Source organism: Ictidomys tridecemlineatus, chromosome 14 (assembly GCF_052094955.1).
Source record: "Ictidomys tridecemlineatus isolate mIctTri1 chromosome 14, mIctTri1.hap1, whole genome shotgun sequence".
Taxonomy (NCBI): Eukaryota; Metazoa; Chordata; class Mammalia; order Rodentia; family Sciuridae; genus Ictidomys; species Ictidomys tridecemlineatus.
Genome location: NC_135490.1, coordinates 21,642,956 through 21,666,602, shown reverse-complemented (window position 1 = coordinate 21,666,602; position 23,647 = coordinate 21,642,956). Strand labels below are relative to the sequence as shown.

The 23,647-nt window shown below is 33.2% G+C and overlaps 1 protein-coding gene across 5 annotated transcripts in view; it reads right to left on the bottom strand.

Moving 5' to 3' along the window:
* The window catches only part of Clcn3 (chloride voltage-gated channel 3), an 80,782-nt gene that overhangs the window by 49,835 nt on the left and 7,300 nt on the right, over positions 1-23,647 (bottom strand). For 3 of the 5 annotated variants that reach the window (XM_078030982.1, XM_005325498.5, XM_005325500.5), the window contains one exon: positions 17,657-17,832. In XM_078030982.1, the coding sequence (XP_077887108.1) occupies positions 17,657-17,816 (160 nt within the window). In that variant the 5' untranslated portion in view covers positions 17,817-17,832. Of the gene's footprint in view, positions 1-689; positions 971-17,656; positions 17,833-23,647 lie in introns of those variants that run through there. The other 2 variants (XM_005325499.5, XM_005325501.5) reach the window with 2 other exon arrangements.

The window sequence follows — 23,647 nt, the reverse complement described above, 5'->3', positions numbered from 1 at the left end:
CAAAGGATAGCAGTAAAGTAAACATGGACCTCTTTAGTAACTCCCAGATGTGTTTTTTTCAGATGTACAAAAATCACCCTAAATGTGTTTTATTCACACCAAATTTTATAAGATACCTGTGGAAAACAATGTAGTACATGCAAGTTACCTAAAGCCATATTAAATGAAAAATGTTAATATAAAAATTTGTTCATCTTTATTGCCATTTCTAAATGTTCTAAAATGTAACTAAGAGCTTTTACTATAATTTTACTTTGCAGTAAATCTACATGGCAATTGGCAGCAGCTGAAATTTAGTAGTACACATACACTTTATTTCTCTGTGTAAATTAAAGGAAACATAAGTTTTCTGAAGGAAGAAAAACATTACTTTTAGGTGGCAACCAATACGACTTTAGCTGTAAAAGCAGCTTAATTCATTTTCATAGTTAAACAGAAAGAGGATTTTCACTCAGAAGATGGAGTCGGAGCCCAATGTGATCTGAAGCAGTACTAATCTGCACAGAGAAAACAATCGGGACGACAACAGAACCGTTCGGAGACTGCATTTCCCCCCAACAAGCCTGGGCAACTAAACAACATACTGCAGCATTTAAAGGACAAACGAGAGAACCTGTTTAAGCTAGAGAACCGCCCAGCAGCATGCAAAACATACCAAGAGAGGATTCATAGCAAGGGGATGGTATTACCTCTTTTATGTAATTCCCTCAGGGGAATATTGTCTCCTCCCCCGTCATAAGGCAAATAGGGATCAGAAGAAGCATCCATGATTAGAATTTTTAAAAAGAAAAAAAAAAGGAAAAAGAAAAAGAACGCTGCTAGCTTAAAAAGGCAGTGGCATTTTTCCCACCCCTGCTGCAGCAGGGAAGGGAGATGCCATATTTGATGAGGGTTTAGAACTGTAGTTCGACTGGCTGAAGCAACTGGGTTCTTCCACAGTGGATGATGTCATCAAAGGGAAATTATTGCAGCCTGGTTGCTAGTGGCTACAATCTAGCAAGGCTTAGAGGCGGAACAGCCTTCTTAATCAGGTCCTGCTACGTGTGATGATGACTAAGCGCCAACTATAACAGACAAAACTGGTCCGAGAATTTGAAAGCACTCACAATATAACTTCAATAGCTTCGGTTGCAACTGGAGTAATATAAACATTCTTTCTTTTTAAGATAAACATAAGGAGAACAAAATATTTATAGACATAAAAAGGATATTTTATAGATGAAGACAATGACCCTTTTCATTTCTAATGCAGATGAAAGCGCCACTGCAATAATATTGTACACTTTTATAATATAAATGTACTAATTTTGTTCAGTAATGTCGTAAGAGTCATAACAATGAAAAAACTAAAACATACCAAAGGTTTCTCACTTAAAACTTAGTTTTAAGTGTATTCTTGATTGGCTAAAATGTACCACAGTCTTCAACTTAAGATTTAAAAGACTGAATAACTGTAAATTGAGGGATTTATCTCATTTACTAATCCTCTCCAGCAGCTTCTGGTTTCCTTCAAGGAACTAACCAGTAAGACATTCTATCTTTGGAGGAGAAAGGAGAAACTTATCAACATACTAAGTAACTTCACTATTGTGTGCGGAAAGTATGCAAAAAAAAAAAAAAAAAGGATTTACTAAGCAGGAGATTTTCCTCTTTCTCCTACCTACCCATTTTGTTCCTATCTCACAGACTTTGTGCTTCTTAAAAGGCTTGTAGTAGAAAATGTTTCAAAGTACTCCAATTGCCTCTCTGCTAGAAAATTTTATAACATCACAAAATAAGAAATAAAGTTTTATTTAAAACTAATCCAAACAAAACTGATGCTCATTTTCAATCACAGTTCAAAAATTTATAGCTACCTCTAAGATGATTTCTTTAAAATGGAGTATCCTCAGCCTATGTTTATATAGTGCCACTAAATTAAAAGGATTGTCCATAGAAAGAATTTCATAGAACTCAGGAAATTTCTAAAAAATTTTGTTTTCTTTAGTATTGAATGAGACAACCATTCCAACTCAACATGAATATATGAAAATTGCAGGTAAGAGAAGGAAAGACAGACTTTAGAAAGCAGTAAAAGAGGAAAGTTCTATCTGACTTTTCTAGTACATTTTAGTTATTTGGGGTCTTTTAAAAATTTTTCTTTCAATTTTATAAATGAAACAGGCTTCTAAATTCCAAAAAATATGAACCTTCAGATAAATAGAACTTCTTGAAAAATCCCACTAGAGATTGGGAGACATGGGTTCCAGGAAAGGAATATAGACTAGAATTATTGCCACAGGAACATTCCATTTAATCCTGATGCTAACTATTCACATTTATGACAGGAAATAAAGTGATAGAATCCCCTATGTTTTTCAAATTTTCTTGGAAACAGTTTTTTTTGTTTTGTTTGAACTGGGAAATCTTTGACAGAGTTAATTTTACTAAATTACCACAATATAAATCTGGTCATTTGTGGTTCTTTGTTGTGTGTTTTTTTACCATAAAAATTTCTAAAAAGATATTCTATGGACATCTGTAAATGATTTCTTTTTTTTATGACATTATTTACATTCTTACATGACTTTACATAAAATGGAAAACCTACCTACAAGTTTTCCTGGTATTGGTAGGTACTATCCAAACTTGTTTTTCCTGATCTACAACTTGGTCATAAAGAATGAAAATGACAGCTAGTACTAACTAAAAAGAGAATATTCTTCCTGTAAAACCTATTGACAATGATATAAGTACAAGTTTTGCAAATATATTTATTTTTAAAGATAAAAAAATCATGTGTAAGTGTGATATAGATAATTGTACCTGTATTTGTATGGTTAATCTAAAAATTTTTTTTTAGTTGTAGTTGGACACAATACCTTTATTTTATTTATTTTTATGTGGTGCTGAGGATCAAATCCAGCACCTTACACGTGTTAGGCAAGTGCTCTAGCCCTAAGCCACAACCCCAGCCCCCAGAGTTAATTTTTTAATTAGTCAAGCAAACCTCATAATTGTTATCATGAGGAATGAGGAAGAAGTAGGCAGGTGGGGTTGCATTCAGTGTTTAAATAATTTCACATCACTTTAATTTTGTAAAACAAAATATATTACTTTGTAACAGTAAGTGTAAAATTTTTTTAAATTCCATGAGTTAGCAAATTTCCCATGCTTATGGGGTCCATAATACCACTTTCTCTCAGAGTAAAAGAATCATGACTTAGGTTAAAATGTATTCCAGTCACATTTTAGAAAAGTACAAGGTACAATGGAAGGTGTGGCAAACAGGACTTTGATACAGAGTAGATATGACCAGGATAACAGAATTACAATAAAGTGAGGTTAAAGCAGGAGAGCAGATGACAAATTCATGAAGTTTTGTGCTAGCTTGGGGGAAATGCTCAGGATTAATACTAAAAAATCCAAAACACTGAAGTGGTAGCACATGTAGGACTTAAAAATTCAGAAGGGACTGAGGTTGTGGCTCAGTGGTAGAGTGCTCACCTAGTGCGTGCGGGTCACTAGGTTCCATCCTCAGCACCCCAGAAAAATAAAATAAAGGTATTGTGTCCAAGTACAACTAAAACAAAATATTTAAAAAGATTTTAAGAAAGGATATTTCTATCTTCAAAAGACCCTAGATTCTAACCTCAACTAGACATGGGATTCTGCATAAACCACAACCTCTTCAGGATGTGTTACCATTATCTGAAAACCAGGGGGTAAGGATAGACGACAAGAGCATCCTAGTGCTTTAAGCTCCTTATAATTCTAAAGATTCAAGAAATATACCACTTAGTTTTAAGAGATATTTATATTTAAAAATATGTTTTCCTTTTATTTTTTAAATTTTTTTAGATGTTGATGAACCTTTATTTTATTCATTTATTTATATGCGGTGCTGACAATTGAACCCAATGCCTCACACATGCTAGGCAAGTGCTCTACCACGGAGCCACAACCCTAGCCCTTCTCTTTGCTTTTAGATTTAACTACCAATTTGCAGAAAATACAGGGACAGAGAAACATATTAAATGACAGCCCAAAAAATGCAATCAGGAAAATTGAACGTAGGAACAAATAAGTAGTGAGAGAAAAGGGTAGGGAACTTATAAAGTTTAGAAATAAAACAACAACAAAAAAAGACTTAAAGATATATCAATTTTAATGTATAATTTTTAGTGCAACAATTGGAAAATGTGAAACATTTGATTTTAAGGAACCATTTCTATTTTAGATAATAGTTTTAAAAAGAACCTTGATCTTTTAGAAGCACATAATGAAATATATATGTGCATAAATCCACTTATATGAAATACTTCAGATTTATTTAAAAATAAGGAGAAGAGAGATGAAACAAAATTGGCATGAATTATTATTTAAGCTAAGTAATGAAGATAAGAAGGTACAACACTACTCATCTCTATGCTTTAAGATTTTCTATAGTGAAAATATATAAATGGTTTTATAAATTAAAAGCACTTACATGAGATAAATGTTAATTTAAAAAAATTATATCTTTCACTTCTAAAACTAAAATCTTCACTGGAAGCAGCAGGTGAAAAACCACAGATCACAATGGTAAGTGGGTGCTGCAGATTTACATCTGCACACATAATGTGGCATTATACTTTAACCTGCATTGTCAAGTCCTCTTTCCTAAGAAAAAGATCTGAAAACTAAAAAAGTTGGTGGTTGGGGGGGAAAGACAAAGCAAAACCTTCAAGGAAGAAAATCAATGCAAACTACACATGTAGCTACAAAGTTATTATAGCATGAAAGAAAGAACAGTTAAGAATCCTGAAAATAGACAAACCAAAAAATAAATTTTAAAATAAAACATAGTTTTAGGAATTGGAGATATAGCTCAGTGGTAAAGCATATGCACAAGGACTGAGGTTCAATTCCAGCATCAAAAAGAAAAAAGTTTTGCAATATTCATACCTCACACACATAAATGATTTTAATGCTTAACATGGCTCTCTGGTATCAGAGGTTTAAAAACAAAGTTTTCTTTCACAAACATCACATAAAAATCACTTTTTCAAAATTAGAACCAAATAAAAAAGTTATTTTTTTATACCTAAACAATTCATTTTCAAGGAATTTGTCAAATATACTCACAGATAAACTCAAGCTGGTTTAAGGACTAAGCAAAAGAAGAATGAAGAATTCTAATTTTTAGAAATATTTAAACCCACATACCAATATTTACATTAAGTGTAAATAAAATAAATGCTCCAATTAAATGATAAATACCATTTAACCGGAGTTTTAAAATCCAACTATGTGATTATGTCTCAACTAAAACATATAAGCTAAAAGTAAAAGTATTTCTAAAAAAGTATAACATGCAAACACTAATTCAAAGAAACTCAGGGAGTAATATCAAAGTAAACATTAAGGGGGAAAGTGTAAGTGGAAATTTAAAAAATCATTAAAAAAAAAAAAGTCATCCCATTCACCAAGAGGATATAACTTACTATCATGAGCTCAAAGTATATAAAGTAAAAACAGACAAAATGACAAGTATTAGTGGGCAAATCTATACATACAGTGAAAATTCTCAACATCTCATTAGCAAATACTAAATTTTGAAACAAGGAGAAAAATCAGAAAGGAAAAAAAGATGATTTCAAAAGACTGTAACAAACTTTACCCAGTGGGCATTAGAGAACACCATAACCAAAAAAAAACCATACACATTCATTCTCTTTCTCATAGCAGATAGGAAACATTTATAAAAATTGGCCTTTTTCCTGAGCCACCATGCAAGCTGAAAAAAAAAAATTCAACTTATTGAAATTATACAATGTATATTCTCTCACCACAGCATAATAATATTATAAATCAATTAAAAACTTAACCAGCCAGCTGCAGTGGCCCATTCCTTGTAATTCCAGCTACGTGGGAGGTCAAGGAAGAAAGATTTCAAGTTCAAGGACAGCCTGGGTAACTTAGTGAAACCATGTATTAAAAATAAAATTAAATTTTTAAAAGAGCTGGGAATATAGGTTGGTGGAAGATTGCCTAGCATGCTCAAGGCCCTGGGTTCAATCTATACAAATAACCAGAAACTCTTCATAAGTTTGGAAATTATGAACTGCACTTGTAAGTCATCGATAGGTCAAAATATATATTGTTATACAAATTTGAAATGTTTTTTTTAATTAGTGATAATGATAATAAAGGTTTATGCCATAAAAAATAAAACAGTATCTAGAGGGCAACTTATAGCTTTAATAAATTTACCAGAAAAGAATGCTTAACACTAAGAAGCTAACCAAGAAGTTAGGAAAAAAAATCATCAAAATAAACCCAAAGAAAGTAAAACAAAATAAGACTAGAAATTAATGAACCAAACAGGTATATAATAGAAAAATAAAGGCAAACTGATTTATTGAAAAGACTAAAGAAAAATCTACAGTGACAGATGAATAAGGGAAGGAAGAGAATAGAGAGATGGGAAGGAAAAGGAAGAGGGAAAAGAGAAAGGAGGGGTGGTGGAGGAAGAAGGGAGAAGGGAGGAATTAGAATCAGCAGTACAAGAAGACATAAATAATAATTATTGGGACAAAAAAATAAACTAATAGTACAGAATATGGAGTATAGAAATAGATCATCCTATATTCGGGTCCTTCATATAGATCAGAGGTAACACTGTACAAGACTGGAAAAAAATTGTTTTCTCAGTAATTGATAAAAGGATAACTGTCTATATATATATATATATATATATATATATATATATATATATATATATATACCAAAAAAAATTAAATACACCCTCACACACACACACACACACCCCACACACAAATACATGATTATTGACCTAAACGTACAATGCAAATAAAGCTCTTACAAAATAATACAGGAAAACATCTTCATGACGTTAGAATATGAATACCTTTTTCTTAATTAAAACACAAGTGGTGGGCACAGGGTCACATGCTTGTAATCCCCATGATTTGGGAGGCTGAGGCAGAAGGATCACAAGTTCAAGACAGCCTCAGCAAGACCCCATATCAAAATGAAAAAAATAATAAAAAGGACTTGGGAGGTAGCTCAACAATAAATCATTCCTGTGTTCAACCCCAGGTACCAAAAACCAACAACAAAAACAAAAACCACAAAGCAAGTGATTAATACATAAGACCACATTACAATTAAGAACATCTGTTCATTATTAGGGTAAAGTGCAATCCACAACACAGATATCATTTACAGCACCATTACTCAATAAAATGTCTGGGTCTATAAAACAAAGAAGTACAAATCTTTAAAGATACACATTTCAACAGAAAATGGGCAAATGTCCTCTTAGAGAGGATTTCCAAATAGCTAGTAAGCAAAGATGTTCAACTTCTTTGGCTACCAAGAACATGCAAATTAAAACCACAATTAGAATCCATGATAAATTAGGCCTCTGACAATATTGAGTAGTTGGTGAATATAGAGCAATAAATACTTTCATACATTCTAAGTGTAAACTAGAATAGACTATGGAAAACAATCTATGACCCAATTAGATCTCACCTAGGACAAATGAAACCCTAACACACACACACACACACACACACACACACACAATCTTCATTTACTTAATTTTAGTTAGTTTTCTTTGGACCTTTTTATTTTTGTACTTATATTCCAGGATACATGCATAATTTACAAAGTAGCATTGTTTGTAACTACCAAAAACTGTTAAGACATATCAAAAATAAAATGAATGAGCAAACTGTAGCATATTCATTTAAAAATGATACAATTTAGAACAAAATTATAGATGGCAATACTTGCAACAAGTATGATTCTTAAAAAACACATTGCATAAAAGCAAGAAACAAAGGCATATACATCAAATGATTCCATCTATTTAAGCTTCAAAACCTGGTAATATTAAATTACATTCTTTAAGATGCACAGATGATCAAATCATAAAGTAAAGCAATAAAGTGATTTACAAAGAGAATACTACCTCTAGAAGAAAAGGAAGGTATCATGATCAAGGAGGCACATGCAGGAAACTTTTGGAATATGGCTATGCTTTAATTACCTGGGAAGGCTGCAGAGATGCTTGTTTTATGAAACTGCAAAATTGTGTTTTATGGATTTTCTGATGTGTGCTATGTCACAATTCAAGTCTTAGAGTTAGAAACTTCTCCCTCTCCTCTTTTTATTTTTCCTTTAGCTTAATCTTTTATTTTGGAGCCAGTGATAATCTTATTTTTTTTCTTTTTTTTTTTATTGGTTGTTCACAACATTACAAAGCTCTTGACATATCATACTTCGAACAATAGTTTCAAGTGAGTTATGAACTCCCATTTTTACCCCAAATACAGATTGCAGAATCACATAGGTTACACATTCACATTTTTACATAATGCCATACTAGTGACTGATGTATTCTGCTACCTTTCCTATCCTCTACTATCCCCCTCCCCCCATCTTCTCTTTCTATCCCATCTACTGTAATTCATTAAACAGCATATGTAATCTAAGTCTCAATCAGTTAAAGGTAACAAGATTCATCGAGTATCTACGCTGACTTCAAATTTCTTCTAAACACTGCTTCTAAGAAATTTCCTCTAAGTGGTAACTTTTTCAAGGACAGTTCTTGTACTGTCTTATGTAATAGCGTACATGCACCAAAAAAAGAAGTTAATTCATTATATCATGACATTCAAGGGAGACAGGCAGAGTGTACAAAACACATAGACAGACAGACACACACACACACACACACACACACACACACTATCTTCATTTACTTAATTTTAGTTAGCTTTCTTTGGACCTTTTTAATCTTTTTCCAGAGTAATGGCAATAACTGCAGATAATATGTGAGGTACAAATCATCAGGCCTTAATAAAAATTAAGCTCACTTCTTTCCGATGACTTCAAATGATATCACACAGTACTTGATTAGCTTATCACTGCAATCTTTGGCTGATTTTATGAAAGCACCAGTTTATCAATATTAAGTCTCATTATCTTTTTTCTAGTGCTTTTGAAACATCCTGAATCACAACATTTCATAAGCTTAGTATGGGTTAATTTTCCCTAAATGCATTACCTTACTCATCATATAAGCACACAACTTTGGGCAGTCCCCTACTTCCACATATATTAAGCAGGTTAAGTAGGCTGCTCGCTGAAGCAGTTTGGAGATGCAGGTGCAAGAAATGTTCATAAGGTAGTTGGCAATAGAATGTGAAGGGTATCAAATGTATGAAGAACATAGCCTTGCTTAGAACAAGTATCAGATGAACTTTGGAATTATTTCTAAAAATAACCCTGGGTAAACCATTTGAAATAGTTTTGACCTTTTCCCAACAGCCAGCCATTAAATGGTAGCAGTGGTGTTTGTTAACTTCATTTTATGAATTTCTAAAACACCCTTTACTAAAGATTCACAGTATATTGATTTCATACTTTCTAAAAGAGTTTATGTTGTCAAATTCGAGTTTAAATCTGACATGTTGCCAAATATCTCATTCTTTAGAACATACAACCAATGTTATCAATAGATGCCAGACAAAACAATACAATAAAATCATCTTGTCATCTACTGAAGACAAAACGACACAAACATAATCTTTAAAACACTGGAGGCAAAATCAAATTACTCTAACTCAGAATCCCTTTCTTGGATACCATAACTTTATACTATCAGATTTTTTTTTTGCTTATAAATCCATATCAAGGATAGTATGTTTACTAAAAAGCTACTCTTGGATTATTTTATTAGTGCTTTAAACTGAAATGATATCAAAGAGCTTCCTTATTCATAGCAAGCAATCAACTCCAGTAGTCTTAGGAACATTTAAACTTTTATCTTCAGCAATAATTCTACCACCAATTTTCAAAACATTGTACATCACTGTCTCTTTTCATAATTATTACTTTTACCTCCATAGTCTCAGCGATTCCTCATTACTCTCAGAAAAAAGTCCAAAACTTTAATTTACATGATCTGGATCTTGTTTAATTCCCTCTTCAGCCTCAATCCTTTCCTTTCTAATTCCCATTCTCTGCACTCCAACCACTTTTCTCTCAAGTTTCAAACTTGTTCTTACCTGAGTGCCTTCTCTCAAGCTGCTCCCTGTACCTGCAAACTGCATTCTGTAGATCCAGGTCCCAGCGCCTCCATTCACTGCCTCCCTCATTCACCTGTCTGAATTGTACTCATTTTTAAGTCCTCACCTTAAATAATCATATCTCAGGTTCCCCCACTTACTTGTTCTCACATTAAATATCTACTATATCACAATAATTGTGATATTATAATTTTGGGGGGCGGGGGGTAGGATTATTTATATATTTTAATGGTTTTGTCTCATTACAGTGTAAGCTCCCTAAGACAAAGACCCATATCATTCTTCTTCACTGTTCTCTCCCAAGCATTTATCCTGTTGTCTGGCCCATAAAGTAACCTAATAATTACTGTTGACTGGAATATGCATAGAATAAAGTTAAAAAAAAAACTGGTAACCCCTGGAGCAGGATTGTCTTCTACCTTATTTTTCTTTATCACCAATATTTTCTATAATAAGCACATTTTGCTCTTATTATATAAAAGTGAACTCCATTTTTAAAATGAACTTTAGATTTCAAAAAGTTGCACAGGTAGTACAGAAAGATCCTGAATACCTCACTGATTTTCCCCAATTGATTAACATCTTATATTTCCATCGCACATTGCAAAATACTAATGGTGGAATATTATTATTATGTAAACTCTAGACTTTACCTGGATTTCAGCAGCTTTTCTCTTTTTTTAATTTTAATTTGTTATATATGACAATAGAATGCTTTACAATTCATATTACACATATAGAGCACAATTTTTCATATCTCTGGTTATATACAAAGTAGAGTCACATCCTTCATGTCTTCATACATGTATTTAGGGTAACGATGACCACTGCATTCCACCGTCTTTCCTACCCCTAGCAGCATTTCTCTTAATGATCCTTGTCTTCCAGGCTCTATCCAGGATGCCACAATGTACTTAGCTATCATGTCTTCCTAAACTCCTTGGTCTTTGATGTTTTTACAGGCTGCATTCTTTCTGGAAGCCTCAAGAAAAAATGGTTTCCTTGCTTTTTCCAGCTACCAGAGGTTTGACTCGCTGTATCTTCCTAGAATCACTTTAATCACTCACTTCCTTCACCATGTCTACCACTAACACTGATCCTCCTGCCTCTCTCTTTGAAGGCCTGTTTGATTACATTAGTTTTACCCATATATCCATGTAATCTCCCCATCTCAAAACTTTGATTTAATCACAAGGAAGTGCTTTTTATCTCGTACAGTAACATATTTAGAGGTGCCAGGAATTAGGGTGTGGAAGGAGTCATTATTCAGCCAACCACAATATTCTTTGTCTTTTTCATGACCTTTGCAATTATGGTACAAAAACAATAGTGGCTAAAACAGCTGTCATCTAGCACAACTCAAAGCAGAGACATCAGAATGTACTAGGAGTCATATTTTTCACCATGATGTACTTGCCAAAAAAAAAAAAAGCAAAAGTCAGTTTCTCTTCCAAATGACCTGGGTAAAATTATAAATAATATTCATTTTATTTTAAGTCATAACTCTTAAGGATACTATCTTTTTAATATTAGTCTATGTGACAAAATGGAAAGAATACATAAAGCACTTTTGTTCATACTGTTGTATAAAGATTCCATGTTAACGAGAAACACTTGTGTGAATGTTTGAGTTGTGAGCTAAACTTTTTTTCAGGGAACACCAGTTTTTGCTTGTTCCGTGTCTTGTTTTGTTTTGTTTGAGACAGTGTCTTCCTCTGTTGCCCAGGCTGGCCTCAAAACTGAAATCCTCCTGCCTTAGCCTCCCAAACAGCTGGAATTATAGGTGTGTGTCACAGTGTACCATTTTCATTGAAAGAATGCTAACTATAGCTGTTTAGACCTAGAGAATTGGCAGACATTTTCTCAGCACATATAAAATGAGCCTGTCTCTTCAAGAAAAATATCTGACAGTATTTGTTGTCAATAACAAAATTCAAGCTTTCAAGCAAAAATTTAATTTTAGAAACTTTCATTCACCACTGTAAGTCAAACATCTTCCCAATAGTTAAAGACTTTTCTGATGGGATTGGTGGTGATAATAAAAAAAAGGAAGGAAGGAAGGAAGGAAAGAAGGAAGGAAGGAAGAAAGTGACTTCTTGATTTTGTGAAATGAAATAGTGAACACTAGCAAGATCTACATAGATCAGTCATCGCAGGTTGACTTGTGTTCCCCCAAAATTCATATCTTAAAGTCCTAGCCCCCATGTCTCAGGAAGTGACTGTACTTGGGGATAAGGTCGAAATGAACTCTTTAAAGAAATAATTAAGGTAAATAAGATCATTATGGTGGGTACAAATCCAATATGATTAGCTTCTTTAGAAAAAAAGATTAGGAAACAGATACACACATATGAAAAACCATGTGAAGACATAGAGAGTAGATGGTTATCTACAAACTAAGGAAAGGCCTCAGAAGAAACCAACCCCTGCCAACTCCAGAAAAGAGAATAAATATGATTTAAATAAAAGAAAATAAATATACAGTTAAAGCTACTCAGCCTGTGGTTCTTTGTTATATAAGCCTTAGAGAAACTAATATATCAATGAATCACTTTTCCAAATGACTAATGCATATTATAAAGTCATGAATGGGTAATAGATACTTTAAAAGTGCAAGATGAGCCAATGGATTTTAATTTAACAGAACACAAAATGTTCATTAATGGGGTTTTCCACATTGCAATTAACCTTTAAGAAATTTTCACTTGTCAAGTTCTGGTATCATTTCAAAGAAGAATATTCACAACAGCCTGAAAAAGCTATTAAATTATTTCTTCCAACTTTATATTTACAAAAGGTTGGATTTTATTATCCTTTTTTGTAATTTCAACCAAAACATTATAAAGAGATTAAAGAACATATCTAGCTATCTTCTATTAAACCAAGCATTAGAGATTAACCCCACAAGTACCAGGTACTAGTGATGGAACCCAGGGCCTCACATAGGCTAGACAGGAACTCAATCACAGAGCTGCTCCCCAGTCCTTCCCAGTCCTGGGCACTCTTTGCAAGAGGTAAAACAATGCCATTCTTTCCACTAAGTTTATTTTTATTTCGAAAATATGTTTTTTATTTAAACCTTATTAATGTTAAAATGCAATTAGTTTATTATTGCTTTTTGTGGGGATTTGCTTGTTGTGTTTGTTTGTTGAAGGGTTTCCTGGGGCCCCATGCAGGCTAGGCAAGAACTTTCACTGAGTTATATCCCCAGCCCTACGGTTGTTATTTTTTTTAAACATCTTTATTTTATTTATTTTTATGTGGTGCTGAGATTCGAACCCAGGGCCTCGCAAGTGCTAAGCAAGCGCTCTACCACTGAGCCACAACCCCAGCCCCCTAATGTTATTTTTAATTGAATTAAATGTTTTTAAATTCTTCTGTTTTAGTTTCTAATATGGTAAACACTGATCATTATAACCTATACTTTTAAAAAGCTGTTAGGAGACCTCAATAGTAGAAAGGGAGTTTGGGAATAAAAATCTAGGGAACTGCTGCCTAAAAGAAGAAATGTTCCTCAAAGCCTCTTATTTTGTGAATAACACTGGAGAATACTTAGCTTTGTTTTACTTTTTTAAATGTTTGTAATACAGGCTAACAGCCATCTGATACTTGACAAAGGCGCCAAAAATATATGTGGGAGAAAAGACAGCCTTTGTAATAAATGATGCTAGGAAAATTGAACATTCATATGTAAAAGAATGAAATTAGATCCCTATCTCTCTCTCTGTACAAAACTCAAAATAGAGGCCTGGGGTTGTAGTCACTGGTAGAGTGCTTACCTAGCACATATGAGGCACTGGATTCAATCCTCAGTATCACAAAAAAATAAAGGTACTGTGTCCATCTACTGCCAAAATAAAGCCAAATGGATCAAAGATTTAGGAAATCTTACAAATGCTAGAAGAAATCATAGGGTCAACACTCCATCATTTGGTGTTGGCACTAACTTCCTCAACAAGACTCCTAAAATTCAAGAAATGAAATCAAGAATCAATAAATGAGTTGCCATCAAATTAAAAAGCTCTGTACAGCAAAGGAAATGATTAAGAGTGAGAGGAGAGGGCTGGGGTTGTGGCCCAGTGGCACAGCGCTTACCTCGCACATGTGAAGCAATGGGTTCGATCCTCAGCACCATGTAAAAATAAATAACCAAAATAAAGATTAAAAACAAAAAAAGAGCGAGAGGAGAGCCTACGAATGGGAGAAAACCTTTGCCTGCTTCTCCTCTAATAGGGGATTAATATCCACAATATGTAAAGATCTCAATACACATGCAAAAAAACCCAATTAATAAGTGTGCAAATGAATTAAACAGATACTTCTCAAAAGAAGAAATACAAATGGCCAACAGATATATGAAAAAAAGTGTTCAACATCTTTAGCAATCAGGGAAATGCAAATCAAAATTATAATAAGATTTTATCTCACTCCAGGCAGAATGTTAATGATCAAGAATACAAACAAAAATAAATGCTGGTGAGGATGTGGGTAAAAACTGGCCCATGGACAGTTTTTACTTCATTAAGACGACTTCTAATAAAATTGAATCCAGGACTTTCTACATGTTAAACAAGTACTCTACCACTGAGCTATATCCCCAGTCCTTTATTTTATTTTGAGACAGAGCCTCACTAAGTTGCACAGGTTAGTCTAGAACTTGCAATCCTCCTATCTCAATCTCCTAAATAGCTGGGATTAGAAGCATGCACCACACTGTGCCTGGCCTATTCTCTTTCATAAGGAAATCTAGCAAGATAAATACTTCTGATATCATTCTAAAATCCCTTTCAAATCTCAGCAAAAAAAACAAAATACATATTGATAACCTCCCAAAATTCTATATAGTCCATCTATTACAAGATACTCTAAAATGTATTTACGAATTCTGCCATACCATGACAACTAATCAATGCTATATAGGCTAAATATCCATTATCCAAAATGCTTGGGACCAGAGTGCTTTAAATTTCAGATTTTGGAATATTTCAGATTTTGGAATGTTTTCATATATATAATGAAAAATCTTGGGGGTGAGACCCAATTCTAAACAAAAAGTTCAAGTACGTTTTAAACATACAAAGCCTGGAAGTGATTTTAATCAACATTTGAAATAATTTTGTGGATGAAAAGTTTTATTGTGTGGAATTTTTTACTTGTGGCATCATTTCTGAGCTCATAAGAGTTTCAGATTTTGGAGCATTTGAATTTCAGATTTTTGGATGAGGGAATGCTCAACTGGTGCCCTTACAATTAGATCCTGAGATAGAATTAGGAGATATCGATGGATATTATTACAAAAGCCCTGTGAAAATCACTACTATTTACTCCAAACATATTCCTTTTAAAAAAAAATCACTGTTTAATGCATTAGGCAGTAACCACTTTAAAATGTCACCAGAAAGAGAGAAAGGGTGTCTGCTGAGCTACTGGTTAGTATTTTTTTTCTTTTTTTAATATTTATTTTGAATTGTAATTGGACACAATACCTTTATTTCACTTATTTATTTTTATGTGGTGCTGAGGATCGAACCCAGGGTCTCCCACATGCGAGGCGAGTGTTCTACCGCTGAGCCACAACCCCAGCCCCAGTGTTTTTTCTTATAAACATTATGAATCATTGAACCAAACAGATTCTCCTATTCATTTGTTGCTATAAAACAAATTTGTAGTTTCTTCTTAGAAAGTATATTGGTAACATAATTTTATTTTTTGTGATAATGGGGATTGAACCCAAGTGAATTCCACTGTTAAGCTACATCCCAGCCCTTTGTATTTTTTATTTTGAGTCAGGGTCTCACTAAATTGTTGAGGTTAACCTTGAACTTGTGATCCTTCTGAATCACCCTCCCAAGTCACTAGTATTACAGACATTGCCACCATGCCTGGCTTAATAACATTTTTAAATCAGTCTCATCTCTATATTTTATGTCATCTCAAGTTGTTTTCCTTTTACTCCATCATTGTCAAATACATTAAAAATGGAATTTTGTAAAATCTTTATAAAAAGGTTTATATCCTTTTTTAAAATAAAATAGAATATTAGTATATTAAATTTATATTAAGAAGTTAATACAAATTCACTTCTTAGAACTCAAGTTTCATGATGGTGGTACCATCATTCTGTGTCTGTAGGACCAAAAGCTTGATCCCAGACTGTGATGTGTTTTCATCCTAAGAGGTGTCGTGTTAAGACCAGCCAGCTTTTGGAATAGTCACTCTGTATCTACTTTGCCAGTTCTTTTCTTCTGAAATACTTCTCAGAGAGACAGTATTTATGAATATCCCACACAGAAGGGATATGATTTAAATAAAATCATAAACATCATGAATAAAACTAAATCTAATAATAGATATTTGAATGCAAATGCTAGAAGCTCAGAAAATAAGTTTTAGCATAAATGGTAGAGTCACAAGACCTTAGGCAGAACAATCTACCTCTGAGTCTTTATACTCTGTGGTTTCTGAGTTCTGAAGCTCAGGAAGTATTACACAGCTTGAGCAGCACTAATCTAAAAATCCAAAATCTAAGATATTCTCAAATGTGAAACTCTTTCAGCACTGACATGACACCAGAAGTGGAAAATTCTATACCTACCTTCGTGTGCCAGACACACTAAAAATACTGTATACCACCTCCTAGCTATGTATACAAATTAATTTCATGTGTCAACTTTGATCCTATGCCCAAAACATTTCATATATATATACAACTATCATAAAATATGAAAAATCTGCAGTAAATTTACACAATGGGATATCACATGGAAAAGAAAATAAATTACCAGTATATGCAAATAACATAGATGATCTCAAAACACAAGTAAAAGAAATCAGACACAAAAGAATACATATGATTCTGTTTATACAAAGTTGAATAGTATCCCTTTTGTTTTCTGCATTATATATAACACCTAGCTATACCAAGTATACAATATATATTGAACAAATGGATAAGGTGACTTATAAGAGACCCTTGGGGTCAGGGACTCTGCAACCCCACCAACAACTCTTTGTTTCTTTTCAGTGGGATTGAACCCAGTGCCTTATGCATGATTGGCCAGTGCTCTAACCCTGAGCTACACCTCTTAACCCCTTCATTTATGTCAAATTTAAATACCTACAAAGCTAATCTAAACAGAAATCAAAATAATAGTTACCTTAGAAATTTAAAAGGGACCAAAAGAGGATCCTGGGAGTATTGGTAAAAATTTTTTTTCTTGATTGAGGGATAGTTACATGAATTGTATTCACTTTACAGATATACCTATGATTTAATGATTGTATTCCTCTCTTTGCATTTACATTATATTTAAATTTAAAAATTTACCCAAACACAGGGTTTTGTTTTAGGGTAAAGAAAAATATTTTGGGACTAGATAGTATTGGTAGTTGTACAACACAGTGAATGTACTGAATGCCACTTAAATGTATACTTTGAAATGGTTGTTTACGTTACCTGTATTCATCTCAATTTTCAAAAGTTATCCAAAAAGTCAGTCTCAATAAAACAATGAATATATTTATTGGTAGATACAATTAACATAAATACTGAGTATTAATGCTGAACTTACCAACTGCTGTGTCACCATCTAACAAATTGTCATCTTCAGAAGTTTGAAAGTCCATAATAACACCTGCTCCATCTAAGAGCTCCTCATCACTACTTGCACTTGTTATACTGTTGTAGCTGTTTCTATAATAGCCTCTATGGAACAGCTGCTCAGACTCCATTTAGCTGTCTGATTATCTAGGAAAAAAAAAGGGGAGATGAAATAGTTTTTCCATTTTCCCAACATATAATACAAATACCTAGTTTAACATCACACATACACAAAAAATGATACTTGTATTAAAAATATTAAATATTAAGTTTATTCACTATAACAATATTTTTATTGTTATGTTCCAGAAATAACATTGCTGGTACATAATTAATTTTTTAAATATATTTGTATTCTTTTTTTTTAAGAGAGAGAGAGAGAATTTTTTAATATTTATTTTTTTTCGTTTTCGGCAGACACAACATCTTTGTTTGTATGTGGGGCTGAGGATCAAACCTGAGCCGCATGCATGGCAGGCGAGCGCGCTATCGCTTGAGCCACATCCCCAGTCCAAAATATATTTGTATTCTTGCTCAACATCATAATAAGATTTCAACACAATTGTACTGACATTAGTAATAAACTTGAAAAGTACATATGTGGCACTTGAAAGACAATCATAAAAGCAGTCAAACCAGTAAGGTTTGTAAAACATGACTGGTTAGATAAGGTCATAGTAAGGGTACAAAAGATGAAAGATAACAAATGAAAGTAAATATCTAGCACTAAATTCTAGTACTGAATTCTAATCCTAAAGACCCAAGTTTGGTCTGGGGTTGTGGCTCAGTGGTAAAGAACTTGCCTAGCATGCGTGAGGCACTGGGTTCGATCTCCAACACCACTTAAAAAAAACTAAATAAACAAAATAAAGATTTTGTGTCCATCTACAACTAAAAATATTTTTTTAAAAAACAGACAAGTGGGCTGGGGATGTGGCTCAAGGGGTAGCGCACTCGCCTGGCATGCACGGGGCACTGGGTTCGATCCTCAGCACCACATAAAAGTAAAATAAAGATGTTGTGTCCACCGAAAACTAAAAAATAAGTATTAAAAAATTCTCTCTCTCTCTCTTTAAAAAAAAAAGGCAAACTCATTTTCAGTAAGTTTTCTTTCTGTTCATGGAAAAATAATTAACCTCAAAGAGTTTTAATAATAAAGCATTTATATTACAAAGTACAGCTGTCTTTAGGAAAATATCACTAATAACACCCTTTTTTAAGCCAAAGTCATATATATATATAACCAAAAATATATATATTGGTTGTAGATGGACACAATACCTTTCTTTCTTTTTTTTTTTTTTTTAATTTTTATGTGGTGCCAGGAATCAAACCCAGTGCCTCACACATGCTAGGCAAGTGCTCTACTAGTGAGCCAAACCCCGGCCCCAACATCCATCTTTTAATGAGATATGAGATATAAATCCCCTACCTTATAGATCACTTTAAAGAAAGTAACATATTGAGAGCTCCTTGAGATCTTGAGAGTATGACTCTAGTCACAGCATTAAAAAATGAATTTCCTAACACCTTTGAGTCATAAAGACTCTAGACCCTTCTTTGTAACAAGAGCGTCCCACTTAGTTCCAGATAAACTAATGACTGGCACAATATATGGGCAATAAATGTCAAATTGTTTATTCGCTCAGTCAATGAAGTCCAAAAGAGAAATGTATTCAGTTTTCAATAAACAAATCTCTGCAACTGTATTAAACTGGTCTTGGAGGAATAACCAAAAACTAGCACATAAATTAAAAGAAAAACTTAAATATTTGCTGCTTTGCAGCTTTATGAATGTCTTTAGCTACTTCTACCAAAGATGGCCTATTACACTGAGATTGTAAGAATGTGTTAATTAAGGCAAGTTTTATAGTTAAATATTAAAATAGGAAAATAACTGTTCATGCTAAGAATTTTGTAGTTCCTTCAAGACAACCAAATTAAACATTATGGCTTCTGCATAAATAACCAAAAGGCTTTAAAAAAATTAATACCTCAAGAATCATTTTAGTTTTGATGTATCAAAGCAAGTATGCTAAGATTTTGCAAATATACAGAAATTCTATTCTTCACTTCTTTACGTGACAGAGGAAAGGGGCTTTTGTAATAACATATTTCAGTGAATACTAGAGGCTCCACAACATCAGGAAATCTTTTAAAATAAACAAACTTTTCTTTGTAGTGGGGCTTCAATCAGAAAATTCCAACATACTCCTCCTATATTATCCCTAAAAGTCCCTTAAAAACTACTAAGTAATAATTGGAAACTTTACTATTTTAAACTTAAAAAATATATTTTCATAATACCTTTGAGGCATTCAAGACTCCAGACTTTTCTTTATAAAAAGAGAATTCAATTCAATTCCAAATAAACTAATTAAACTCAGACCTGAGTAGAAACCTATTTCTATAAACTTGATAACTTTAAAAAAAAATAACATTCCTCTTATTAACCCAGAACTGTATTGTCTGATGAAGCAAGGATAAGCCACACCTGATTAGTGAGCCCTTGAAACATGGTTAGTTCAAACAGAGATCAACTCTAAGTATAAAATACCTACCAGGTTTCAAAGACAATAGAAAAAAGCCATGAATCTTATTACTAATTTTTATATTTGGTTACGGATTAAAATAATGTCTTAGACATACTGGGTTAATAAAACACATTAAACTTAATATTATTAACTTTCTACCTTTTTAAATAGCTATCAAAAAATTTTAAATTACGCATGTGGTTCACGCTAGCAGCACAAATATTTTTACTGAAGGATACTTCTATAAAATATTTAAATTGCTAAGACAGCATAAAGGAAATAGAAGAAAGTCTGGATACCAGCATTAAATCTTTTTAGGTTCTAACTCAGTTTCCAGATATAATCACAAAAAGCTATATAAATGATAACCAGTTGAATTTTTGCGTATTAAAAAATGAAAAATAATGCAAAGTCACTTTCTCTTTTGTAAAAAAAAATATTTAAAATAAATTTGACAACACTGTATTAAATAAACAGTAACTTGCAAACATATTCTTTGATTATATGAAGATTAGTGATAACCTGTGAAAAATCCCCAAGGATTAAGCTAAATTTACTATAATAATCCCTTAATCATCTATATACAATACATTGCCCCTGTCTAATTTAATTTCCACACTGAAGCCAGCAGTTTTTTTCAAACAGTAAGTCTGATCAGTATTCTGTCCCTACTCCATGGATTCAAATCTTTTCATCATTTCCCAGCACTCTTAGGAAATCGAGTCCTTAACAGCAAAGTCCTATGCTGCCTGGCCAATGCCCAGTTCCCCAGTTTTTTTTTTTGTTGTTGTTGTTGTTTGTTTGTTTGTTTGTTTGGTACTGGGGATGGAATCCAGGGCCTCACACATGCTACGCCAGTGCTGCACTATTTCTGCACTATTTCTCAAGTCTTTTTATTTTTTTCGTTGCCCAGGCTGGCCTCAAACATGCTATTGACCTGCCTCAGCCTCTTCAGCTGCTGAGATTACAAACTGGCACCACCACTCCCAGCTTCATTTTGCAGAGTATATTTCTTGCAGTACTCTATAGACTCGTTGATCTTTCCATCTCCATCCTACCAGGATCTTTTCTGCCACCTGCCCAACTGCCTTTAATACCCCCTTTAACTGACTTTGATTGATACCCTCTCCTCTTCATCTAATTAACTCTCCTACTCATTCTTCAGATCTCAGATCAAGTATCCCTTTATTTAATAAATCAAGTTTACTATGCTAGCACTGTCCTGTACACTTTATAAATAATTCAATATTTATATTAAACATTTAAATATTTACATTTAATTTTTATATTGAATATAATCACAACTCTAAAGCTTAGGTGCTATTATTATCCCCACATAATCTACGAAGAAATAGAGACACAAAAAGTTTAACACTTGTACAAAGTCATGAAGCTAGTACAAAAGAGCCTTTCTGACCTACTTACTACCTGGATCTTCCCTGACCACGACAAATTTTCTCATAATTAGTTCTTACAGCTCTCCTTTATAGCACTTAACTATGGTTGTATTATTTTACTTGTTAATGTGATTATCTTATTAATATGTCTGTTTTCCCTTCCCATGTGTCATGAGATCTGACACACTGTCAATTTTTGCTCAACACTGCATATTCAATGGTTAGCACAGTATCTGGAACATATTTGGTATTATTCTTATATAATGGAATAATCTTCAGTGGAGGAAGTAAAAAATGGAAAACCATAAGATTTTAGAACAAAATATAGAAGGCAGTCTTTGGAGGTAGGAATAGGCAAAGATTTATTTGACTTGTAACTAAAGCAAAGTCTACAGAGGGAAAAATGATAAATTGAGTTAAATACTTTGTTCTGTGTTAGAGCTCTTTCAAGGATGGAAAGGCGGTGTACAGAATAGGAGAAAATATTTGCAAACAACGTCTGACAAATAACAAATATCTGGATTTTTTTTATACTTCAGTATGCAATTCATTGTATCCATTTTAATTTTTGTATAAGGTGTGAGACATAGTTCGAAGGTTTGGGGTTTTTGTTGTTGTTTGCATAGGATATCCAATTGCTCCATCACCATCTGTTGAAAAAGGTATCTTCCCTCCACTGAACTGTTTTCTGCCTTTGTCAAAAATTAGTTGGTTTGGGCTGAGAATGCAGCTCAGTGGCAGAGCACTTATTAGCAATGTGAGGCCCTGGGTTCAATCCCTAGGGTTGTGCCTTAGTAGTAGAATGCTTGCCTAGCACATGTGAGACACTGGGTTCGATCCTTAGTACCATATAAAAATAAACAAAATAAAGGTATTGTGTCCATCTACAACTAAAAAAAATTTTTTTAAAAATTAGCTAAGGGCTGGAGTTGTGGCTCAGCAATAGAGTGCTTGTCTAGCATGTTCAAGGCCTTGGGTTCAGCACCACATAAAAATAAATAAACAAAAAAATAAAGGTATTGTATACAAATAAAAATATATATATATTTTAAAAAATTAGCTAAGCATATTTGTGTGAGTTTCAGAGTTCTCTACTATCTCACTGATCTATGTGTCTATAGGTATACCCATAACACACAGTCTTAATAACTGAAGCTATATAAATCCTAAAATTGGGTAATTGATTTCTAACTTTTTTGCTTTTCCATGTAAATTTTAGAATAGTCTTGTATATATCAAAAAAATTTCATTGGCTCAATTAATATATATATAGCATTAATGAACAAGTACATAATGAATAATACATCTCTGATGGTTGTACAATAACTCAAAATCAACAAGACCTAAACTGAATAAATATTTGCCCTAAACTTGCTTGTCCTCATACTTTCCCTCTCTTAGTTTGCAGGATAACATTTATTTAGTAGCTAAAGCCAGCTTACAGAATTATTTATTAATTTTTCCCAACAAGTTACTGAGCACCTAAAACATCCAGGAACGAAATCTCATGCTGAGGTAATCAATAAGATACAGTTCCTATTCCCAAGTCACTGGGAAGTCAGATAACTACCCTATGGTATAACAAGCATCATGGAAAAGGTATAACACTGAGAAGTAAGCATGCTAGCTGGGAAAGAGTCTGTGAATACTTTAACTAGGAAAATGTTTAATGCAGAGTATTGAAAGACTAGGATAGATTAACTATAAGGTGAAAACTCAACACAAGTCAACAACACAGAAGTATAATAATGAAGCCAGTTTGGGTTAAATTAAGAGGTAAGAGACTGGAGAGTAACTAGAGAGACAGATGCCAGACCATGAAGGGAGGGGCTCATAATTTATGCTAAGAAACTTTCATACTCATCTACACACATAGGAAACCATTACAAGTTTTAAAAAGAAAAACCACTGGGCTGGGGATGAGGCTCAAGAGGTAGTGCGATCGCCTGGCATGCATGGGCGCTGGGTTCAATCCTCAGCACCACATAAAAATTAAAAAAAAAAAAAGATGTTGTGTCCACCGAAAACTCA